Genomic DNA, 23689 nt, shown 5'->3' with positions numbered 1-23689 from the left:
ATTGGTTGTTGGTTTCATGAATTGATCCCGACGCTGTCCGTACATCCCGACATTGGAAGGCATTCTTTAGAAGTCTGTTGACTGTCTCTGTTGTCATTTATCCACATCCATTGCTTGATTTATTTCAATTTAATTTCGAATAAAAGAGGAGCAGATCCCTTTGAGACCCCAAAGTGACACCACAGTTAATTTTCTGCCCAAACCCCTCGAGATTCGAGTCACTCTTGTGCGCTGCAGTCCGGTTGCATTGGTGTCTCCTCCACTCCCCCCGTGTACTCTCTCTCTCACACACTCAACAAAAAGCAGAAGTACAAGACCACCAAAGAACTGCAAGATCCATAAAGCACAAGGAACCACGGAACGCAATGCCCATCTCCGTCCCGCACATCCGCCGTCGGTCATCGCTTGCCAGTGAGTGAAGTCTGCTGCCGTCATCCGGTCGAGAACCTCCCCTCTTTTTCTGTCTGCTCCTCCCACGTCATTCCTGCGGCTGCCTCAGTCACTTCTAACTGCTGCTGCTGGCGGTTGCCTCAACATCCAAATCCTCCGCCCTTTTCCCTCTCTTCCCCTCCTTTGCTTCTCCGACCGGCTGTCTTTCCACCACCTCCCTCCCATCTCGCGCATTTGCTCCTGCCACCATCATGTCCGCTGACTGGGGCTCTTTTTTCCATGTTTCAGGTAATCGTTCACACGATGAGCCCAAAGCTGAGCCCGTGAGCGGGGACGACGAGGTCGTCGAGCCCGACCAGGGAAATGGTACGTAGCTTACCCCTCAATATCACAAGAAAAAAAAAAAAAAAAGAAAAAGAAAAAAAGACGAAAAAAAGAAGATAAATCCAAAACCGGAACCTACAACACTGCGAATGCTATCTTTTTCATTGTCCGCTGACCCATCTGTAGTCCTTTCCCACATTATCTCCCAGCTCCGACCGGGAGCTGACCTGAGTCGGGTCGTCCTGCCCACCTTCATTCTGGAACCGCGATCTATGCTTGAGCGCATTACCAAGTAAGTCAGAGCACCTGCAGCGCACTTTAAGAAGAAGTAGCTAATCGATCTCCTTTGCATCCAGCTTCATGGCGCACCCCGAAACTCTGCTTCCTATGCCCACCATAGATGACCCCTTAGAACGATTCGTTTCTGTCGTCAAGTTTTATCTGAGCGGATGGCACATCAAACCTCCGTACGTTGTCACTCCCCTTGAGATAGTGTACTTCCGCGAGCTCCGGTCTTGCTGACATCTGCTCCAGAGGAGTGAAGAAACCGCTGAACCCTATCCTCGGAGAGACTTACACCTGTTACTGGGACTACCCCGACGGTACCCGTGGGTACTATATCTCCGAGCAGACCTCTCACCATCCGCCCAAGTCGAGCTATTTCTTCATGGCACCCGAACACAATATCCGGATAGATGGCACCTTGAAGCCCCGCAGTAAATTTCTCGGAAACTCGGCCGCTAGTATGATGGAAGGTATCGCTATCCTGCGGTTCTTGAACCGCGGGCAGGACAAGGAGAAGGGCGAACGATAGTAGGTGGCCCTGCCATCCATGCATGAGGACAACTCTAATCTGGCCTAGCATCTTGACGCAACCGAATATGTACGCCCGCGGCATCCTTTTCGGAAAGATGAAGTACGAGCTCGGCGACCACAGTTATGTGCGGTGCCCCGAGAACAACCTCGTTGCCGACATCGAATTCAAGACCAAGGGCTACTTCTCTGGTACTTATAACGCTATCGGTGGGACAATCAAGAACGAAAAGACCGGTGAGGTATACTATGAACTATCCGGTCTCTGGAATGGCGAGATGCACATCAAGGACGTTCACGTAAGTTCCCCTTCCTTTCACGGAGGACTGAATCTCACGACGGACTAACAATCTAACATGAACAGACCCACAAGAAGGACCTGCTCTTCGACGCTACGCATGCGAAGCACACCCCTCCGTTGACCCGACCCATTGAACAACAGGGCGAGCGCGAATCGCAGCGTTTGTGGCAAAGCACTGTGAAGGCTATCATTGCCCGGAACCACGAGGCGGCTACGGACGAAAAGACCAAGATTGAGGACCGTCAACGAGAAGAGGCAGCGAAGCGTGCCGATGATGGCGTGGAGTGGCACCCCCGGCTGTTCCGACGGGTGCAGGGTGGGCCTCACGGTACCGATGAGGGAGAGGAGGATCTAGACTGGATCATCAATGCACATGTGTAAGTTGCTGCGTTTGCATCGGCATTCTGGCGCGACTAACAACCCCTCAGCGACTCGCATAACCCCGAGGTCGCAGCCAAACAGATTATGGCCATTGCCCCGATCCTCGAAGGTCAGACAGAACCCACCCAATTCCAGATTCCCGCACACAAGGGTAAGGAATCTGCTGCGACAGCCGACCCAGCCACCGGCGCTGACTCCGCTCAGAGCGAGCCTAAGAAAGAAGCAGAAAAAGCCGTCGAACGCAAGGACTCGCGGACATCGGATGTCGATGCCTACGTCGATGCCAAGGAGACTTAAGGTACAACTAACTTCCTGGATGGCTCCAGTTGATGATGACAAGTCGTTGACCAAAGCGGATATCCGGAAGGCAAGTGACCTGATAAGTGAGGCACCATATAATAGAGCGAAACCCGTAAACCTTCAAAAAAAAATCCGAAAAGACAGGAAATGGTAGGTCGAGCCGTCATTCAAAATCAACATATTTGACCTGCTCGAGGATCCCAACGCGACAAACCAGGGAAGAGTCCGGCCAACCACAACATTCAACACATAACTCAACATGCCCTCCATTTCCATCAGATCATTATACTGGATACCCGATTGATTTAATATGCAGAGACTGCGACAAAAGTTGAAGACAGGGACGAGAGAAGCCTCAAGACGGACCGGAGCACGGGTGATGGGCAATTCTTGCTTACTATATGTGGATACATATCATCATCTGGGATACCATGACGTGGATGGGCATTGATACAGCTAGCGTTTAGGTGACTGATTCTTTAGCATTAATATAGACTATGGTTGTGGATAATGCATAATTTTGACTTGATGTAGTTCTACAGCAGTTCGCCTTGCTTTAGCTAGAAGCCCTCACACATGATACCTAGCTACTAGTTCAATCTCAACCAGCCATGCACCAGAATTCCGATATACCCAAGCCTGTTGTAGTAGTAGATAAGTAACCTTCCTTTACTCAAGGGTGAATACGCAGGCACTTGAACATGATAAAACCGGGGGCTCCTCCTACCCCGGCCGATTTGTACACTACAGAGTACTCCGATTACAAGAGAGAGCCTAGCAGTACGTAGTAGTACTCCTGCATCTCATCTGCCTAGTCTAGACCTAACATACTTGCTATTGAGAGGAGAGGTATGGGGTTTGGATAGTACACGGTATTATTCGTTCATTTCAATACTGCATGTGCCTTCCTTCCTATCTTCCTTCCTTCCTCTTTTAGGAGAATCCTACTGATAGGCTAGGTAAGGAAGGTATTGTTTACCGGTAACTACGGAGTATAAGCTTGATCACTACTTACAAGCCAATGGATAGATACTACTCAATACTAGTATTGGTACTTGATTCGGTATGATTTCGTCACTCATCGCTGGGTTTAACTAACTACTAGTAATAAAACTTGGGTATATAGGTATAGCAAATATGAAGAGAACCTGACACAAAAACGAATTCAGAACCCCGTATCTCCCTATCGAACTTGTAACCTATACTCCAATAATTATATATGAAGAACAGATATATGATCAAGACGGTCGAGAAAGTTTCTCCCGTCGCTCAGTATACCAACGCTCCAAGCATGCGCGTCTCTGCGCCTGCGTCATTCCCTCCACGACGAGGGCGAACTCGGTTGCGTTCGGGAAGCCGTATCGTTTCGCCATACTGCAAAATTGTCGTTTCATGACACGTTTTGGCGGATGGAATTTGTATTTGATTGGTTGCTGGATTGAAGATGAGGAGGTTGACGATGACTTCTTATGGGTCTGGGACTGGGACTGGGATCCGGCAAAGACTTGCAAGTCTAGGTTTTTGGTATTCTCGTCGGCTAATTCGGCGCGACGGCTGAGCTGTTCCTCGACTTTGGAGGACCCGATGACTTCGTTGTTGAGGTGGGTGTATTCGACCCCTGCGCCGGCGAGGATGGCTTGGATGGGGTCGTGTTTGGTGTTGATGGGGGTTTTGGGGGTGGTGGATTCTGCGTCATCCTCGCCGCGAATCATGGCTGCTAGCTGGCTCATGACTTCGTTGGTGTCATCGGACTTTCCAGTAAAAGGTTGGTCGGAGACATTGGGGTCAAAGTCGACGTCGATATCCATCACTTGGACGCCAGCTTTACTTTCAGCGACGTTGGTTTTGTTGACGATGTCGCGGAGAAGGATGTTCTGGTTCTTGTATTCGAATAAATTGTCGAGACCGAAGAGCTCGCCCTTTTGGTCTTTCTTCTCTTGGACACCCTTGAAGTAGCGTCGCTCCGAGCTCGCGTTATAGCCAATGTTGGCTTGTTGTTGTTTGTAGATCTGCCGGGCGTAGACGATCTCTTCAATTGTGCCAGCGGAGATGAGCCGGAAGACTTCGACATCGCGAGACTGGCCGATACGGTACGCGCGATCTTGTGCTTGAAGGTCGTGCGAGGGATTCCAGTTTGGATCGACGATGACAACCTTGTTGGCGGAAGTTATGTTGAGCCCAACGCCACCGGAGCGGGTGGAGATGAGAAAGACGAACTGGCGTGGGTTGGAATTGAAATCATCAACGACTTTGGTGCGCTCCTCGTAGCTCATCGACCCATCGAGGTAACTGACGTTGTAGCTGGTATAGTGAAAGAGCATCTGTAGCATCTTGAGGAGGCGCACGCTGTGACTGAAGACGAGTACTTTGTCGCCATTGGCGTGCCACCACTTCAGCAGTCGGCGAAGGACCTTCCATTTGCCGCAAAACTCAGGGTTTGCGTAGTTGACGATTGAGTCTCGGGAACGGTATAGCTTTTCCCATTGCTCGGGCACAGCCAGCTCCAGCATCTCTTTGTCCTTTTCTTGTTTCTCGTTAGAGTCAACCCCTTGCGGGATGAGAATTGCTAGGTGGTTGCTGAGTTTCTGCAGCACTGCTATGGCGGGAAAGACGTAGCTTCGCCAGGTGAGCCCAGATGGTAGAAACTGACGACAGCACCAGCCGGCTTTCTGTCGGGAGCCGCAGTCACAAGGATCGGTGGAGTGTTTGATATAGCTGGCCATGTCGCTCCCCAGAATGTTCATGTAGGCGTCGGCCTGAGTATCAGTGAGCGGACAGAAGACGACCCGGTCAACCTTCTTGGGTAGTTGGTCTGCAATCAGCGTTTTCATCCGGCGGAGGAAGAACTGCGGCAGGAGGTTCTCCACCAACTTCTTCGCCGTCTTTCGCGCTCTGCGCAGCTGATGGACGGTGGCGTCGTGTGACTGACCTATCTTAAGAGGTTCGGAAATAGACTTCTTCCAGACAGTTACCGGTCCAAGCTTCCCTGGATTTGTCCAATTCAGAAGCGTCCAAAGCTCCTCGTATTTATTCTGAATGGCGGTTCCGGTCAAGCCGATTCGGCAAAGAGCGTTTATCATGTTCATGGCTTTGGTCGTTTCCGACTTGCGCTCCTTGATGATATGGCATTCATCTGCTATCACACAATCCCAGTCGACCATATTGATGGCATCCTTGTTGTGGAGATAGGTACTATAAGTAGTTATCAGAATTTCCAGCCTTCCAGACCGCGCAGCTTGGAGCGCAAGCTCCTTATTTTCCCCATGGTAGGTATCGAAATGCCACCAGCCCCAACGCGAAAGCTCAGCCATCCAGTTCTTAAGAAGAGTTCCGGGGCAGACGATCAACGTCCGGGGATACCACTGATCGTGTCCGCTTCTCCGCATCTTTCTCATTCGCTTCGCGTCTCTCTCATCGCCTGTTTTCCCATACGCCGCTGTGAGGAATGCAATAACCTGCACCGTTTTTCCGAGACCCATGTCATCTCCGAGGATTCCACCCTTCTGGTAAACAAATAACTCATGGAGGAAAGCAGCTCCATCGACTTGATACTGGCGCAACCACTGTGCGATCGGGGCTGGTATGAGTCCCAATGAAAAAGGAAGGGTGATGTCCTTGTACTGGTTGCATGGCGTCATGTTGTTGAAAGCAGGCTTTTCAGCCAAAGATTCCAACCGCTCATCGTCGGAGAATTCGACATCATCGTAGCCCGGAGGCAATTTCAATCCGGATTGCTTTAGATATTCTGTCCGCCGGTCAAACTGCGATCGTCGTTTCTTAAGGTAGTCCGGTAGAGTATATTCCATCAGCTCATCCTCTGATGACACTTCCTCTCCGTACATTCGTAATGGCCGTCTCGGTCGGGGTTTCCCCTCGGAAGTTGGAAGTCGGCCGACGATGGAGTTCGAGGTTGCAACTCTTGTCAGCTTAGTCGCTCTGTTCTTCAGGTTTGCTGTGCTCCGTTTCCGTTTCGTGGCCTTCCGATTCTTGAACTCCTTGTAAGCGGCCTCGCCCTCGTTGAAGGAATCATCTCCGCTGTCGGTGTCGACCAGCTCCACCACTGGATGGCTCTTCTTGTCGAGTGGCGAAGAGGATTGCTTGACCGTAGTTGGGATAGTGGTTGTTGGCCGGCGTGGAGTCGTAACTTCAGACTTTGGGGCATGGTCTCTATCTATGATCATCGAAAAGTCAGATATGTCTTGATACTAAGGTATAGATAAGGTGCGGGGACAAACCAGCGACAGAAAGCGAAGTAGGTTGTAAGACCAACGGGCGTGTCCCGTCGAGATCATCGTCATCTGACCCGACCGTAGTCGCATCAGTATCTTCAACCTCCATATATGAGCCCATGTCAGCCTGAGCTCTGGCAGGAGCTATCTGGACCGACTGTAGAGGTGGAAAGGCAGAGGCAAGCTCAAGAGAGATGGAGATGCGGAGACGCGATGGAGTCAAACGGGCTTCCCGATTGGGCAAGCAGCTGACTGAAGAATTCCGCGCCGAAAAGTCAAACTCCGCAACCAACTCCCCTCTTCTCCGCCCATTGCTCGCCCACGACTTTAATCTGAGCCTGCATACTGCGTCGCTATTTACCTGTGCTCGAACTGAATTCTCCGATACGGCTTTCTTATTTCTTCGACGAAATTCGACAGCGCATGGTGCGGGGAACTACGCCAAATTCTCCTCCATTCTGATTTCGGCATACCGATTGAAGCACCTCCCAGATCACAATGCCTCTCGACACATCTACAACATATCCCCTCACCAAGCTTCGCCTTGATGGCCGTCGCTGGAATGAGCTTCGACTGCTGCAAGCCCAGATTTCTACGAACCCCGCCAGTTCGGGCTCATCCTACTTGGCCATGGGCAACACCGCGATCCTGTGCTCCGTTCACGGTCCCGCAGAGGGACGTCGCGGTGATGGAACGGGTGGTGCTGCTGGATCAGCAGGTGCGGTAGTAGAGGTGGACGTCAACGTTGCAGGATTCGCTGGGGTGGATCGCAAGCGCAGAGCCGGCGGGAGTGATAAGTACGTTTGCTCTAGACTGTCGCCATCTGCTGTGCCTTTTACTGACTAGATTCATGAATAGACAATCTTCGCGCGTCGCAACGATACTACGGTCTGCTTTCCAGTCGCATCTCCACACCCACCTCTACCCTCACAGTACGATCAGCATCCACGTCTCAGTCTTGTCGTCAGACGGATCGCTTCTCGCGGCGGCGGTCAATGCCTGTACGCTGGCGCTTGTCGATGCCGGTATCCCCATGCCAGGACTCCTCTGCGGGTGTACGTCAGGAATGAGTGGCAGTGCGTCTACGCCGCGGGATCCGAATAATGACACCTTGGATCCGCTGCTAGACTTGTCTCTGCCGGAGGAGCAAGAGCTTCCGTTCCTTACGGTGGGGACGACGACGGCTGTACCGGTGGGTGAGGCAGCTATGATTAACGAAGACGAGGACGAGATGAAGGTAGCAATGCTGACCATGGACTCCAAGGTGCATTGCACATATGTTGAAACAATGCTGGCGGTGGGAATTGATGGGTGCAAGCAGATCCGGGAGATCTTGGAGGGCGTGATCAAGAAGTCGGCACGCCGGTGATGACTTGGCTCTGGATTCTGTTACTTTATATTTACTATCTGGGATCTTCTACAGGGCAGCGCGATAGGGCGAGTTCTGTCTATACCCAGTCATTGCCATGGAAGGTGTTGGGCGCGCAGGATGGCTTGATCTCTTAATCCAATGTGATATTTGACTATTCCAGTGAATACAGGTACGGTTGCTAATCCATGATGCCTACCGTAGAATATATGATTCACTGCATCCTTCTGGGCCCACTGGTCGATACGCTACCTCAAATTCTCGCAAAGAGAATCTTCCATTGGCCGGGCTTTCTACTGTAGAGAGCGCGTTCTTTGAGGAAGATGGAGTTGTGTACAAGAGTATGTTTCTGACAGTTACGTCGTTACAGATTGACTAGTCACAAATCAGTCCTTTGATCCTGACGCTTTCTCTCGCTTTGCTTTTGGTTTCTCTTCCTTGCTGCTGTTTCTTTTCTTCACCTGAATACTTTAAGCTGTCACAACTGTCCTTAACGACTGTCCATCTCTTCCTGTCATTCATTCTCCTCGCTCATTAGCAGCTGAACACCATGGGTGGCATGGATTTGACCGCGTCAACCATGAGCATGGCCACAGAAACCACCACTTCAGCCACTGTGAGCGCCAGTGCCAGAGCCATGGGCATGGACATGGAGATGAACTTACCGAGCTGCGAGATCTCGGTACACAAGCATCTCCTTTATCACTTTCATATCAAACCTAAGCTTGCCTACTAACCATGTCCAGATGCTCTGGAACTGGAACACCGTGGGTGCTTGTACGTTACCTCCATCATTAGATTTCAACACCACCTAAACTTCAGATCACCTAGCTAAGGCACTGACAACACATTATAGGCTTCATCTCCGAATCCTGGTACATCACTACCCCATGCATGTTCGCCTTCTCCTGCGTCGGAGTCGTCTGCCTCGTCCTTTGTCTAGAAATCCTCCGTCGCGTGGCCAGCGAGTACGACGCTTTTATCACCAAGCGCGCCAAACTGAGGGCCCAATATCTCGACAATGGCAACGATCGCCCCAGCGTCACAGTGACTGATGGACCTATCAGAAAAGCAACAACTCCCTGGACGCCATCAGGCTCAATTTCAGCTCTGCCCCCAGTGCCAGAGTCAGCATTGGAGTCTGAACCAACACCAACGCCAGAATCTGCCCCTGCTCCAGCATCGGCTACAACAACCACGCCCCCAGCGAAGGACAACCAGTTCATCTTCCGACCTAGCCTGACGGAACAGCTCATCCGGGCCTTCTTGCACATGTTGCAGTTTGCAGTGGCATACTTTGTGATGCTCCTGGCCATGTACTACAATGGATACATTATTATATGTATCTTCGTTGGAGCGTTCCTGGGCTTTTTCCTCTTTTCATGGGACAATGTGCTTGAGGAGGAGTGAGTTTTTAACTACTACCTTAGTCTGACGATAAGTAGTCTGACGATAAGTCATGCTGAGGATCAAGGAACGACGCCACATCCGTGACTAAATGCTGCGGCTAGGTCGGTTTGTTGCTTAGTTTGACATGCCGTCTGTTTTACGATTGAGATTATCGCGGTGATGCTCATGTACATGTACAGATGGTATGCAGTTTAATATGTTGGAAGGACAGATATCAAGGGAGGAGGGAAGTAGTTAACGTATGGGGGATATTCTCTTCTTCCGGACATACCTGCTTCTCAGCACCTGACTATGTAATGAATGACACCAGTGTTGGCAGATCAATGCATCTACCGTGCATACAGCAACAAAATGTCAAGAAAGACTCCCAAGCAATGATACATAAGACAAATATCAAAAACAAATAAAAAATCAATATCGATTACCACTGTGACAATCCGAGTAACAGCAAGACCACTCACATACCTCCTACTTACTACAACTCACCCATAATCAAGACACAACAGAGATAGTAACTAACTAGCTACTAATTTACTTACCAAGATCTCGAATAATCATCGACGTACGTAGTTAGTTGGTACCATAGCCTTTTCTAATAAAGTGGGGAAACCATATATTCCTTGTCGAAGTAATATCATAAACCCGACTAAATAGTAAACTTCTACGTAGTACTCCATAGTATGAACATACATACGTACTCGGGGATCCGATCACATCATTCATTCGACATCCATACTTTGGCCCCCCCAGCCCCCCAGCCTTGGCTGGCTTTAACCCCTCACCTCACTTCCTCACTTGAACTCTCTCGAGGGACTTCTTCTTCTCTCTATACTATAGACGATTCCATTCTCTGGTTCTATGCCTAACAAACATTCGAAAAATCAGAAAAGAAAGCATAACAAGACAGATACACCCCGTGCTCATATCTCTTTCAAAAATAAGCATAAGACAGTAGTAGTCTCATTAAGGCTACCTGCATGCAACACAGCAGTAAGCAAAGCAACTCTAGTTGAGCAGCAAGCAAGGAATGGGGAAAGGCCGGTCGTATTCGGAACCGGGAACCGCAATCCAAGGTTCTCGAATTGCCCCAGCTACATACTGAGAATGAGATCTCGATTTTTCTTCCCCTCTACACACCCCCCCCCCCCCCCCCCCTCCTCCCCTCCTCCCCTCTCCACCGGAGAAACGAGGGAAGCGTAGTAGTGTTGGAGCGGGGTTCTAGGTTGCCACCATTTGTGGGATTTACTGACTTCATAGGTTTGGTAGGAATTTCGTCATATTTATGTTTCATTTACAAGGTATGCTAAGATCTTGTGTCTTGAAGAGAGGAGTCTTGTAAATGATAGAGAAATCGCTACGGTTACGGGTATGACAGATTGGACACTGAATAATACCTCTTACTACGGGGCTGGTATGAAAGGTAAAACATATTGACAAGTGGTATGGACACTCTAGATTACACCGGGCAGGGGGAAAGAGAATTGTCCACCATTAATTCTCCGCGGGGCTGGCTTGCACCACCAGCTCGCGGGAAAATTATCCCAATTTTGCCATCTGTTATACCCGGAAAACAGCTTACAACTCACCGCAGTCAACGATAGTGGGCTTGACGTTGGAGCGGACGGAGCCGGAGGAGGAGCCGAGAGCCTCAATCTCCTTCACGACCTTCATGGATTCTTCATCGGCAACCTCACCGAAGACGACGTGCTTGCCATCGAGCCAAGAGGTGACAACGGTGGTGATGAAGAACTGGGAGCCGTTGCTGCAGATGCTGTTAGCTGCTGCTGGGGGACCCTCCGTTTTACGGGTGGCAGGAGTAGAAACTTACGTGTTGGGACCAGCGTTGGCCATGGAAAGGAGACCGGGCTTGCTGTGCTTGTAGATGAAGTTCTCATCGGCGAACTTCTCACCGTAGATGGAGCGACCACCGGTACCCTGAATGATCATATCAGTCAAATGGTTCTCTCTCTTTCGCTCTCCCTCTCTCACAGCTGCCCACGGGGGGGTTTGGTGGGGCCATAGAAAGCAGGATTACTCACGTTGTGGCGGGTGAAGTCACCACCCTGGAGCATGAACTGGGGGATGATACGGTGGAAGGAAGAGCCCTTGTAACCCTGACCCTGGGGAAGCTTGCACAGCTCACGGAAGTTCCGAGCGGTCTTGGGGACGTCCTTCTCGAAGAGGTTGAAGACGACACGGCCCGTCTTGGCTAGAAAGCAAGGGAAGAGTTCAGGTCAGCCAAAATTATCCAGCAATCATTGATAGCGTGACCTTTAATCCAGGAGACGAGAAGGACTTTGCGATTGTGGGAGTGCCTTCATTACTGGAGATAGGATCCCAGCAACTCCCACTTTCTTCAAAAGGAGGGGTAAAATTATCCAGGCAGGGAGAGGGTGACGACAACAGCGAGGAACGGTGAAAAGGTAGAAAGAGTACAACTTACGGTTGCTGGAGCCCACGGGGGCGTACTCGATGTCAAAGAAGGCCTTGGTGTTTCCAGACATGGCTGCGGATGATTGATGGAAAGGACGAAGAGAGAGGAAGGAGGAAGATTGCTTGCAATTGGGGATGGAGAAGAGGGGACGAGAAGCGAAGGGCGAGCAAGGTGGGGTTATTGTTGACCTCAGGCTTCGGGAGAACATTGTTGCTGGAGGGGCACTGCCTGCTAAACCGCTTCGGTCCAGTGCGTCAGCCCATGCGCACCAATCATGCAATTTGCCAGGCCGCCCGGCGTGGGCCTCAGGCCGCCCCGTGGAAGAACATGGAAGTCCCCCGACCGGCAGCTAACCAAGTAGCTTCTCACTCATAGGTGTAGTTATTCCTCCCAAGCAACCGGTCATCCAGGGGGGTTTGCCATTGGTCCCTCTGATCTCGTCGGGGTCGGCCAATGCAGTCGGGATGCTTCACTTACAGTACTATCTAAATATAAGAATGAGGTAAAAGAAAGATCTTGTCTCACGAATTGCCGGAGCTGATTGCTGCTATGCTGGCGCGGAGAGCAAAAAGAACTGGAGAAACCGTGTCGGACAGCGGAGGAAAATATTCCTGCTACTGCCCCAACCGGGGATAGCTCATGATTAGCTAAGACGCGGTTCGGACGGAAGCTTTCCAGAACCAGACATGGTTCTTACCTGACTATACAGCTGATCAAACACGTGATTGACCACTGAGCTCAAGCTACTATCCGTCTAGTGTACTACAGTGAAATCGATTCCCATCTCTCTCACTCTCTCTCTCTCTCTTATGTCATGTCTACCAGGAAAAGGCAGTCAACATCTAGTACTCCATTCATGGATGAAAGCAGTGGCCGCAGCCAGTGGAATACAGCCATCACCAAAGTCTATCTATCGAGCCATCTAAACGGGACTCCGAAGAAAACAGTAACCACGGCACACAAGAGCAAGAAGACCCCCCGTATGGTCAATTCGAAAGTTAGAAGAAGAAGCAATTCCAGGGGGAGGGTGAACGTGTAAAGAAAATGCCGCAGTATAGATTCTGAAAGAAACAAGAAATCCAGTCCCACGAGGACCATCATGCAGAAAGGGAAAAAAAAAAAAAAGCGCTAATCAAATAGAAGCAGAGAAAGTGTGAACCGCAAATCCAAGATAAGTCAACAAAAATGAAGAGAAGAAAGAAGAAGGTCAATAAAAATACATCGCGCCTGAAGTCAGGGTGTGTCTGAGAAGAAACAAAAATCTGTCGTAAAGCTTCACCAGATTACAACATGTCGTTCCACATGGTTGCTCGTTGTCATGCGTGATAACTGCAAAAGTAAGGAAAGCGAGATTGCAAGGTCCAGCAGTTCGGTTGGTATCATGGTGCCAAATCAGCATGCTAGAAAGAGATTGAAATGAAAAGAGAATAACGCCAGTGCGATTCTCGGGCTGAAGAAGCCTAGAAAGAAACAATATCATGATTATTGCCAGGCGGATGGACTATCGGAAATCGTCCTCCTCCTCGAGGCTCGCAGGATCTAACTGATAAGCAAGCTCCTTGGTAACCCGAGGTATCTCAAAAGCGATAGGTGGAAGCTTGTTGGTGACTTCTCGAAGCCCCTCGGGACTACTAGAAGCCTCACCCTCGGCCGCGGCACCTACAAGGCGGTGCTTGTGGTATTCCAGCATCTCGAGGATAGGATCGATGCGTTGCCGAAGAGCCGGGCTAGCCTCCGGTCTCTTGATAAAGTGCTGGGTCGACGAGGTAACGTTGGTCACCACAGAAGAGATAGCAGAGACATGGGTGCTAATCGTGGTCAGCCCACGATCGGCTCGGATGCTGTCAATGAGGGCTTGAATTGACTGAACCAAACCATTCGTCTGATCCTCAACGTAAAGCTGCCGCCCAATTAGCAAGATATTATCGGTACCTAGAGACATTGCATCATACCTTCATCTCCTGGAGCTCGTGAGTCTCAGCTTGCGAAGTGTATTCTTGCACTGCCGCTGAAATTCCATTGGGAGCGTCAGCCGGGGGGCTCATGGCACTGTAGATGGAATCATTGCGACTGTGTCGGCTTTGACTAGGAGCCACGCTGAAGTAGTCGGGGGACTTCAACTGATTTAACTGAACCTCGTCATCGTCCTCATGGGACTCCTCGGGAGGAGTAGATCGGATTTTGACGAGGCGAATAAGTTCAATAACAGCAGCTGACAGATGAGAAGCAGCGGCATCCAGAAGGGAGACTGGCGAGAGCCCGTTGGACTTCACAAAATTCTTCGCTGCCGTGATCAGATTATTCGCGGTCGTAGAAAGCTTGCTTATAGCTTTAGAACGCAGTGCCGATGACCCATCGCTAGGATCTTGGCTTTCTTGCACGTCTTGCAGCATATACCGTACCGCGCTAACGACAGCATTAATCTGGCGTGTCACGACATGGTAATCATCGTGGCGTGCAGTGTGTAGCAGCTCATCAATAGATATCTGGAACTTCGCGACATGGACATCCTTGACCAAGCCGTTTTCGTGGAAGATATCACGATCCCTGGTGAGAGTTGCAGCATCGGAACGGATTTCTGTCCCGATAGACGATGTGCGAAGGTGTCCTGCCTGTGCTTTTGCCTTTTCATAGCGCGTCTTCCACTGTTTGACCTGTTCCTCCAATCTGTGAACCTCAGTCGTGAGTTGTTCCTCGTGCTCCCACCGGGACTGGCTTTGCTCAGACAACTCCCTCATCTCCCTCAAGAAGCCAGCTGCCTCCCGTCTGACCTCTTCTGTCACTGACCGCTGCTCTTGCAGCTCAGTCTGCAAGCTTTGATGCTTGATCTCAAGATCAGCAAAGCGGGCCTGCAGCTCTGGATCTCCAGTGCTTTGCCGTGATGCTTCTTCCAACTGGTTCCGGAGGTCGTTTTCAATGGCCTCATGCTCGGCCCGAACCTTGTCCAGTTCAAGCTGCAAATTGCTGTTCAGATCCTCTGCCTGGGAGATTTTGCTCTCCAAGTCCGACTTCAAATCCTCCCATTCTTGGCGTTCGCTACTACTGACCTATAAATGCGGTTAGCAAGCGCGGCGATATAGGGATCGGAGAAAATATTGGTTTGCCTACATCTGATGTATTTTGACCTTCTCGGTACTTAATGAGTTCCTCGTCCTTAGACTTGACCAAGTCCTCCAAAGTCTCAACCTTGCTTTGACCTTCCTGGTACTTGGATATCTCTTCATCCTTGGATTTCAGTAGGTCCTCCAGCTTGTTCACCTTATCTTGCAATGCAGTAACTTGCGACTGAGTTTCCGCCAAAGCCTTTCTGTCGGCGTCTGCTAGAGTCGCGCCTGTCCCCCGCCGACTTTGCAGAACCGCATCTAAAGCAAACGCATCGCTCCGCGCGTCGTAATCGTCCTCCGTGCCAGCCCCATCATCATCGTCCTCGACCATAGTACTTTTGTTTGGAACAATGGTGTTACTTTGGAAGGATTTGGCCATTGGACCACCATCGCCGTTCATGCCAGGAGGTGGCCCGCCAAGAGACCCTTGGCGTGGGGGATACATCGGACTGGCTGGAGGTCCACCAGAAGGATAGCCCATTCGAGACGGGGGACCACGAGACTGCGAACGCGGCCCTCCCGGCGTCGGAGGGTATCCATTTGGTGGATAGCCGTTAGATGGCCGGCCGCGGTAGCTGGGAGCCGGGCTCAACCGACGAGATTCCCTAGAAGGGAATTGAGGAAACCGTCGCTCTAACTCGGTGTAGACATCTGTCGCCAGATCCCGGAAACGCTGATGCTGAAGTGAAGCCAGCTTTTGACGCGCCTGGTTGCGCTTTTCATGGAAGTCCTTGCGCGGTGGCAGGAACGGAGGAATATCAGGGCGAGGGGGTCGATTCGGAGCCGGCATGGCTGCCTGTCGTCGGAGCAATTCATCGTAAACGTCGGTGCTTAGTTCGTGAAATTGAGTTGCGGAGAGTCGTAACAGCTTATCCCGGGCTTTACTCGACTTGTTTGCTCTGTCATCGCGATGGGACGCATGAAGGAACCTCCTGAGGGCGACATAGTGTTGACCTAGGACTTCCTCCATCCGCTTGTATCGCTTGCTGCGTTGATCCGCCAATGTGCCATCGCTAGATCGCGCTGCCACCGAACTCGGAGGAGACGGATTCCCGGCATCGCTGACCGGGCCCGACGAACCGTTTGTAAGTCCTGCGCCATTTGAACCGCTTGGTACGCCCGAGGTAGGGGGTGTGGCAAGGGCGCTGCGAGTCGAGAAGGTCGGAGAGAATGGAGGATCCGATTTTTGATACTGATTGATGCCGGACCAGTCACTTCCGTCCACGGAGACAGGCGACATAGTCCCGGAAGGAGCGTTCATAGGGGGGTTTGCTGTCGGTAGGCCCGTGGGCTCCGTAGTTGCTGACAGGAAGGAGAGATCTAGGTCGGTCCAAGGTGTAAAGGCTTGTCACTACGCATCCGAGGTAGGGTGAGGTTGCGATCCCAATGCCATTGATGAGAATTGAGTAGGGATATCTGAGCTTCGGAGGATTTCGCTCGTGGCGGGTGATAAGGAATGGACGGCCGCTGCGACTGGGGGGGTGTGGTGGGAAGAGTGTTAAGGCTCCCGAACAGAATGAAAACAAAGGAAGGAATCCAATGTGGAATGTAGAAGAGAACGTGCCGGAGGCACCTGTGTCAACAGAAGTCGGCACGGGAATACGACCGGTCACCAATAGGCATACCAAATAAATTATTGATTGTAACGACCACGAAGGACGTAAGGCGGCCTTTTCGGGGGGGAAAGAGGAAAATAGATCAGTAGAGATTGGACCCAGGCAGAAACAAGCAGCGGGAAGAAGCAGCAGCCACCGCCGAAGTGACTGGGTTTGGCGACGCCCCAAAGAGTGGAGTTGCCAGAGGGCCGGACTAGGGAGTGGCCGGACTAGGGAGTGGCCGAACTTCTTTTTTGGGGGGGGAGGGACTTTGAGCCAAAGGGGGAAAAGTGATGAATGAATGAATGAGTGGATGGGATGGGCTGGAAAGTGGATGGAGCCTGGAGGACGGGCGGACACGATGGTGAGCAGCAAGTGAGCCAACGACGGGAAATTATTTGGCGGCTGATGGAAGATACATCCACAGGACCACAAATACCTACCTCCTACTCATGGAGATTACCGCAGTACCTTACTAGAGGTATCTATCTACTACGGAGTACTGACTGGAAAGTGGAAACATTGGGAAGTACTCAGTCCATACCATACATACCTAGAAGGTATGGTACGGTATGTTCGTACGACAGGAACCTTCATGCCAGAGCGCCTGTTGCGGAGAAAGCACTTCTTTACTATTCGCCCCGGATCTTGCGATCTTGGATATGCGATCAGCTAGCGATATCATTCTGATCTATCCTTACTGATTAAGAGTAAAACCTGAGACATTTCCATCATCACTGACATCGGGCACTAGACTTGAGTGGGTTGCTACAGCTGCTTTCTGAGACAAACAACCACCTTCTTCTAACCCTACCAGAAGCCAAAGACCGCCCGGGGATAAAGACAGTACCGCGAAACGGATGGCTTGCCTGCCTCTCCTTTGGTGCTAGAGTGTATGGTACGGGACCGGACAAGACAAGTTGCAAAATACTCCACCGCCCATCCGCCAGGAACCGATCGAACCTCGTCGGTGTGGCGGTGATGCTGTGGCCCCCCTTCTCTTCCTAGTTAGTTTAGTTGTTTCTCCCTTTTTCCCCGACTGACTGGACCGACCGACTGACACAGACTCCCTCCCTCCATTCTTCAACGGCATGCTCTCCTCCTGCATACACCACTGATGATGATTCGCTAGAGAGTTGAACAATAAGTAACAGTGCAACTGAACAGAAGTCATCAAGCATGTTTCGAGGCTGCACGTTACCATGCAGATGCTGTACTCCGTACTCCAGTCAGAAAGATGAAAGTCGAATGAGTTTCCCATTCTGGCCAGCCCCCAACGCTCGCTCCATTTGCTCACCCAGTGCGCGCCTCCACATAGTTCGAGGCTAGTTCAGGAGGTGTCCAAATTACTGCCTGCTTCGGCCATCCTCATTCTCTGATCTTTGGGGTCCAGACCTTCCTTTCATCTTCCTAAGTTCCTTGACGCTTCTTCTGCTTGTTCCTCTGATCCCCGTGCCTTCAAGCTAGAATAGATCGCTCCGTGTCGTTGCCTTGGCTAATTATACTTTACTTACCCCAACACTGCCCGGCATCCGGAGACTAGATGAATTAAGTGTATTGCATGTCTATCAGGGGGAAGGGGAATTGAAGCAGCCCGGTCCGGCCAGAAGTAATGTTGGTTACTTTTGGCGGAGATCCCGTGCCTCCCACTCCACCTTTCTGGAAGGTCACGGTCACGGTCACGCTTCTCTTGTGTTCAAATGTTTCGCTTCGGACGCACACCAGGCAAGAAACATGTAATGAGGTGCCGCAGAGGACACTGGCCCATGTTATGCAATGCATCAGAGTCTAAATGAGTATAAACAATTCCCCAAAAGGGAAAGGAGCCCCTCCAAAAAAAGAAGGAAAGAAAAGGAAGATAGTGAAAAAAAAAATAATAATAACATAGCACTTGAAACAAACCCCTGGATATCTTACTCCATACATAATCCGAACAACACTCATAACCGCATCATTCAAACAGTGAATCTCCCAGCTCTTTGGGGGGGCAAAAAAGAACTCGGCTGGATAATCTTCCGGTCGTTGTGATATCCCACCGCCAATCGATCCGTAGATCTGGCCGATTCAGATCAAGCACCTCGGAGGTTCCATGCTCCACCCACGGACCAGCATGAGATGCGCAGGCCACATGACAAACCAATTCATGATATATGTATATGCTATAAAATGTACAATACAGGATGCCGCACTGCTAAGACAAACGGCAAAGCCATCCCAAGTAGCGATGGGCCAAAGAAATGCCAGAAAAGGTATCTTGGAGGTCAGGAAGAAGTGGGCTGAGAGAGGTTCGGGGGAAGGGATTCTGCTAGCAGCAGTATTATCGGTGTACATAATCTCATCACGTAGCGGGTCGGCGAGGCGAATGCAACTGCACTAAACGCCCCGTTCATTTCGAGGAGGTCATAGCAAGGCCACGAGCTGCGCCAACGGCGGCAGACACAGGCGTCGCTGAGCGCGTAGGAGCAGCGCTGCGGTTGTGAGCCATGTGTGCTCGGACAAGGTGGCCTGCCGCAAGGGCGGAGCACAAACTTAGCTCACCCGCAAGGACCGCAGCAGCCACGATACGTGCAAGCTGACGGGCATTGTCACCAGGATTGGTGGGGTGAGAGCCGCGCACGCCCAGGAATTCAAGCATGGCAGATTGCCCTTCCAGGATCGTTCCACCGCCGATGGTTCCGACTTCGATGGAAGGCATCGACACAGCGATCTGAAGATTGCCATTAATGCTAGGAGTGATCACAGTCAGTATAACATTCACCCCGTGAAAAGCTTTGCAAGGGACAGGAATGACTTACTTTCTCATGGTAGTAATACAACTGCTGCTTTCCACGTTTTGAGCAGGGTCCTGACCAGTGGCAAGGAAAACAGCAGTGACAATGTTGGATGCATGTGCATTGAAGCCACCCAAGCTTCCCGCCATGGCGCTACCAATCAGGTTCTTACTGGTGTTCAGCTCAACGAGGGCATTAACATCACTCTTGAGGACGTTGCGAACGACCTCTCCAGGGATAATAGCTTCCGCCACCACCGACTTGCCACGTCCGTCGATCCAGTTCACGGCGGCAGATTTCTTATCGGTACAGAAATTCCCAGAAACCGAGATTGTGGCCATGTCATCAAAGCCGCACTCAGTAGCCATCACGTTGAGCGCCTTCTCGACACCCTTGGAGATCATGTTCATGCCCATAGCGTCACCAGTGGTGGTCTTGAATCGGATGTACAAGTAAGTACCAGCAAGAGCGGTCTTCATGTGTTGAAGTCTGGCGAAGCGACTGGTAGAGTTGAAGGCGGCCATCATGATGCTTTGGCCCTCCTCCGAGTCAAGCCAGACCTTGGCAGCAGCAGCTCGTGCAAGCGTAGGGAAGCCGACACAAGGACCACGCGTCATGCCATCACCAGTCAAGACTGTAACCGCACCACCACCGGCATTGATGGCTTTAGCACCACGGCTGGTACTAGCCACCAAGACACCTTCAGTAGTAGCCATGGGGATGAAATAGCTTTGGCCATCAATTGTAAGAGGACCGGCAACACCAAGAGGCAGAGGTAGATAGCCAATGACATTCTCGCAACAGGCACCGTGGACCAAAGTGTAGTTGTAATCCTTATACGGAAGCTTGGAAGTTTCCAGGGAGCTCGTGAATTCAGAAGTGGCCGCAGTCCGGGCCACGACCGATCTGCGAATCTTGACAGCGCGTGTGAATGCATCGAGACGGCTCATTAGGTCCTCATTTTCCATGGTTTTCTCGAGAGCATATCCCGGAATCTTGCCTCGCAATGAAAGGTCAATCAACTCTTCGTCTGACAAGTAAGCAGCCCGTTTCTCCTTCAAGAACAGTTCGCATTCATCAGGGGTCCGCTTGGGGCCATCTTGGTTGTTCAGATCGATCTTGGGATAAACCTTAGGCTTCGGAGGTTCCACCTTGGGGGCGGCAGCCTCAGGCTCCTTGATGCTCCACCTGGCTGCGTTGAAGAGATAACCGTTCAAGACGATGCTCAGGGTCAGAGCCGCGATGATCCATTTACTGATTATCGGGTCTTCGATGCTCTTCAGCAAGCTTTCAATTACGCGGCCACCAACGGCATCCAGGAACTGGTCGCTGTACTCGATATCAAATGACTGACCTTCCCCAAAGGCAGCGTAGTGCACAGAGGGGTACTCGAGTTTATACTTGATCGGTGGGATGACAGTCACGATTGTCTCCATCATCTGGCTCTTCGCGGAAACATAGATCGAGTCCAGGCCATTCTCGCCCACCTTGAAAGGGTCAATTGGAGTGGGAGCGAGCAGGTTGGAGACGCGCGACAACAGGGGAAGACCAGTTGATTTGCGGAAAGGAATCGCAGAGAGATTCACAACGTTAACTAGGATGAAGCCTCCAACCATGAGGATCTTGAAGCGGCGAACATTGCTAGACTTGATCTTCTTTCCGAAAAGGCTGGCATCGCTGGTTCCATCATTCTCCGATCCCGCTTGGGGCCAGTCATTGTTAGCGGCGACGTTCTCCGCAACACTGTGCGTAATCCCATCCTCCTCAAGGGCTTTGCGAAGTGCGACATGGCGTTTGATACGAGTGATTTCAAGCTTGATGCAGAGGATAGTGGTGTAGAAAGTGAACAGCAAAAGGCAGTCGAAAAACAGGATCCAAGCTGCAAGGAAGCAGAACTGCCTCAAGCCGCCTTGAACTCCAGAAGCTGCGCCGGCCACAAGGATGGCGATCTCAATACAATAGTCGCGAACGATCTCAAAACCTTGCTTCTTGATGGCAGTCTGAATGGAATCCTGAATGGACCGAGGGGTGCTTGGAGCCGGTTGGCCGCCAGTCTTGCCAGTCCGGGCTTGCCGCCTATCAACCGAAGCGCTCAGGACAGCTCTGGTGAGAATGATCGGCTTCTCAAACCCAATGGTTACAACCAGGAAAGGAAGACCTTCCGACAGAAGCAGCATATTGATGGGAACGCCAAGCTTTGTGGTTACCAGAAGACCAAAGAGGAAGGCAAAGCATCCCGAGAAGAGAACCGTGGTGGCCAGCCAGAAGTTCGAGCCCAAACGCCGCATTGAGAAGAAGAGTGAGACAAAGCTGAGATGCATCGAAAGATATCCCAGAGTCATGATAACGATGTCAATGGTTTCAGCGTGCTGCATCGAGTTAGCATGGATCAGGCCATAAATAATCCTGGAACAAATGAAGTACCTTGACCAGATCAACGAAGGAACCCCAAGCGTCTGCCAGCCAAAGCTTAAGAGCCCCGCTAGACCCGTACGCCGGACCACGAGCAGCCCGCATAATCCATTTCTTCTGTTCCCCTTCATCCTCGTCCACAGAAGGTTCCGGAATCTCCTGTACTGCCTTCAAGAACTGGGAGACCTGTTCGAAAGGGAGTGTGAACACGAGAGACGCGTCATGGGAGAAAGGCGAGAAGAGATTCGGCGTGTGAGGGACCCGTTGTGCGGAGGTATTGGCAGGAATCGGGACATCATCAGCAAGAGGAGCCGTGGAAGCTGACTTCGACAGAGAATCCGGGAAGATAAAGGTCGTCAATGCCATATGTTGAGCAGCCTGCTTGAAAAGCGGTTGTCAGTAAAGAACGATGAGATTTCATGTTTGGAACTTATAAACCGGTCTCCAACTTACATCGTAGTCTTCAGCAGTCAGAGTGTCTTCCACCTGCCACTTCCAGGAGGTACTCTCCCCGAGTCGTAGGTTTCTACTGCCCTGAAGAAGGGTGTCCACATCCACCTGGCCGGCAACATTCCTAGGGTTTCTGAAAGAGTCGAATAGACTACCTTCAAGGAGGCCGACATAGGTAGTACTGGCAAGAAGAGCGAACACGACAATCGTATGGATGGGATGAAGACAGGCACGGCGAGAGAGGAATTGCAAGCCACTGGTGACTTGACGCTTGAGCCATCCAGGCTCAGCATCGTCTTCCGCGTCCGATGGCCGGAACTTCCTGGGGATCAAGGTCGCGGCCATGATTGTTGTTCAACAGATGAGAAATTGAAACGAAAGGAGCGGTGTAAACCACGACTTGGAGGGAAAAAAGCGCTCTGGGAGAACGGTGGGCGAACGCGGTGAAACCCTGCGAGGAAAAAAAACAAGTGACTGGCGTGCACCGTCCCACGCTTCACAGAGATAACTCTCCTAGGTATCAGAACCTTATAGGTACCTCCTCCAATGTCAATGGCATGAGGCGAAAGCGATAAACGAGCTGTTGCTTATCGGGACTGCAGGGATGATAGCAAGCGTGCGATCAGTACATCAGACCGGTGGAATGCCGATGGGGAGAAAAAGGAAACGCAAAGAAAAACCTACCTGGCAGCGGAGAAGATGCCGCACGTCTTCTTGCTATGCCTTGGAGCCAAGTTCCCAGCAACGGCTTCTGACTGATTACACCCCTTTAAGGATTTCTAGGTCGATTCCTGCCCCCTGAGGAACGAAATGTGGAAGCACTTCCACGGCGTGGCACACAGGCGGTGGGATTATCGTAAATCCGTGAATTTCGCCGCTTGAACCACAAGACCGCCAAGCAGCGCAACCAATGGAAGGCAAGCGCGGATATGCGGTCCGCTGATAGTCCGTGGGTAGTGTCGGTAGCAGGTTCCCAACAATCCTGGGAAGTACCACTGGGCTGCACCTAAGTATGTAAGGTAGATTTATGCAAGCCCGAAGATCGACCCTTCAAGCCGTCGATCAGACTCTGGTGAGAGGTACAATGGGAGAAGAAAAAGAAGAAGAGGAAGGGAATGAGTGGAGAGAGGAGGGGGGAGCGGCCGACAATAAAGAATTCAAATAGGAAGCAGAGTCGAGGTAGCGAGGACCGGACCAGCCCAAACGGGAATTACTTGGGATGGTTTTAGTAGCCTGGGAACGGTACCATTGTTCTTTTGCCTGGTGGGTATTATCCTCTTACCAGCCAATCCGTACTTTTACCATCCTGACCGTGCTCCGCTTATCGGGAAGTCGCCAGCCTCAGGCCAACCATCCACAACTCCAAAATAACCACCTTCATACACTCTAGATGATCCGAGCTGTAA

General features: G+C 51.2%; 7 protein-coding genes across 7 annotated transcripts; 3 read left to right on the top strand and 4 right to left on the bottom strand.

Moving 5' to 3' along the window:
- Positions 1–641: 641 nt before the first annotated feature.
- ASPBRDRAFT_124544 (OSBP family protein) lies at positions 642–2506 on the top strand (the record flags this gene model as incomplete). The annotated part of the gene is made up of 7 exons (XM_067617704.1): positions 642–756; positions 901–1006; positions 1071–1181; positions 1249–1527; positions 1577–1826; positions 1892–2205; positions 2257–2506. The coding sequence occupies 7 exons, from the start codon at positions 642–644 to the stop codon at positions 2504–2506; spliced, it is 1425 nt and encodes a 474-aa protein (XP_067480111.1).
- A 1241-nt stretch (positions 2507–3747) lies between these two features.
- Positions 3748–6859, bottom strand: ASPBRDRAFT_195517 (putative DNA excision repair protein (Rad26L); the record flags this gene model as incomplete). Its single annotated transcript, XM_067620873.1, has 2 exons — positions 3748–6680; positions 6745–6859. 2 exons carry the CDS (start codon positions 6857–6859, stop codon positions 3748–3750), a joined length of 3048 nt encoding a protein of 1015 aa, XP_067480110.1.
- Positions 6860–7236: 377 nt separating this feature from the next.
- On the top strand, positions 7237–8107 carry ASPBRDRAFT_29767 (exosome non-catalytic core subunit SKI6; the record flags this gene model as incomplete). The annotated part of the gene is made up of 2 exons (XM_067622702.1): positions 7237–7535; positions 7597–8107. 2 exons carry the CDS (start codon positions 7237–7239, stop codon positions 8105–8107), a joined length of 810 nt encoding a protein of 269 aa, XP_067480109.1.
- Positions 8108–8750: 643 nt separating this feature from the next.
- On the top strand, positions 8751–9618 carry ASPBRDRAFT_176445 (high-affinity Cu transporter CTR3; the record flags this gene model as incomplete). Its single annotated transcript, XM_067619832.1, has 4 exons — positions 8751–8789; positions 8854–8884; positions 8964–9513; positions 9582–9618. 4 exons carry the CDS (start codon positions 8751–8753, stop codon positions 9616–9618), a joined length of 657 nt encoding a protein of 218 aa, XP_067480108.1.
- A 1300-nt stretch (positions 9619–10918) lies between these two features.
- On the bottom strand, positions 10919–12510 carry cyp4 (peptidyl-prolyl cis-trans isomerase). The gene is made up of 5 exons (XM_067624833.1): positions 12429–12510; positions 11961–12190; positions 11557–11726; positions 11346–11452; positions 10919–11279 (listed from the first exon to the last, which is right to left on the bottom strand). Exons 2-5 carry the CDS (start codon positions 12019–12021, stop codon positions 11093–11095), a joined length of 525 nt encoding a protein of 174 aa, XP_067480107.1. The 5' UTR covers positions 12022–12190; positions 12429–12510; the 3' UTR covers positions 10919–11092.
- A 942-nt stretch (positions 12511–13452) lies between these two features.
- ASPBRDRAFT_54647 (putative cell polarity protein) lies at positions 13453–16316 on the bottom strand (the record flags this gene model as incomplete). The annotated part of the gene is made up of 3 exons (XM_067627269.1): positions 13453–13851; positions 13904–14998; positions 15060–16316. The coding sequence occupies 3 exons, from the start codon at positions 16314–16316 to the stop codon at positions 13453–13455; spliced, it is 2751 nt and encodes a 916-aa protein (XP_067480106.1).
- A 2720-nt stretch (positions 16317–19036) lies between these two features.
- On the bottom strand, positions 19037–22628 carry hmg1 (HMG-CoA reductase; the record flags this gene model as incomplete). Its single annotated transcript, XM_067617630.1, has 4 exons — positions 19037–19376; positions 19446–21790; positions 21846–22211; positions 22287–22628. The coding sequence occupies 4 exons, from the start codon at positions 22626–22628 to the stop codon at positions 19037–19039; spliced, it is 3393 nt and encodes a 1130-aa protein (XP_067480105.1).
- Between the last annotated feature and the right edge of the window lie 1061 nt (positions 22629–23689).

This window comes from Aspergillus brasiliensis (assembly GCF_001889945.1).
Source record: "Aspergillus brasiliensis CBS 101740 unplaced genomic scaffold ASPBRscaffold_5, whole genome shotgun sequence".
NCBI lineage: Eukaryota > Fungi > Ascomycota > Eurotiomycetes > Eurotiales > Aspergillaceae > Aspergillus > Aspergillus brasiliensis.
The sequence above is the reverse complement of the archived record's forward strand: the minus strand, read 5'-3'. Positions and strand labels throughout refer to the sequence as shown.

Bases quoted from the DNA above. Each gene is read 5' to 3' on its own strand.
- cyp4 (XM_067624833.1), bottom strand. From the start codon at position 12,021: ATGTCTGGAAACACCAAGGCCTTCTTTGACATCGAGTACGCCCCCGTG. The intron at 11,727-11,960 runs GTAAGTTGTACT...CTTGCTTTCTAG, and splicing joins CCCCGTGGGCTCCAGCAACC to CCAAGACGGGCCGTGTCGTC. The intron at 11,280-11,345 runs GTAAGTTTCTAC...CAGCATCTGCAG, and splicing joins GCCAACGCTGGTCCCAACAC to CAACGGCTCCCAGTTCTTCA.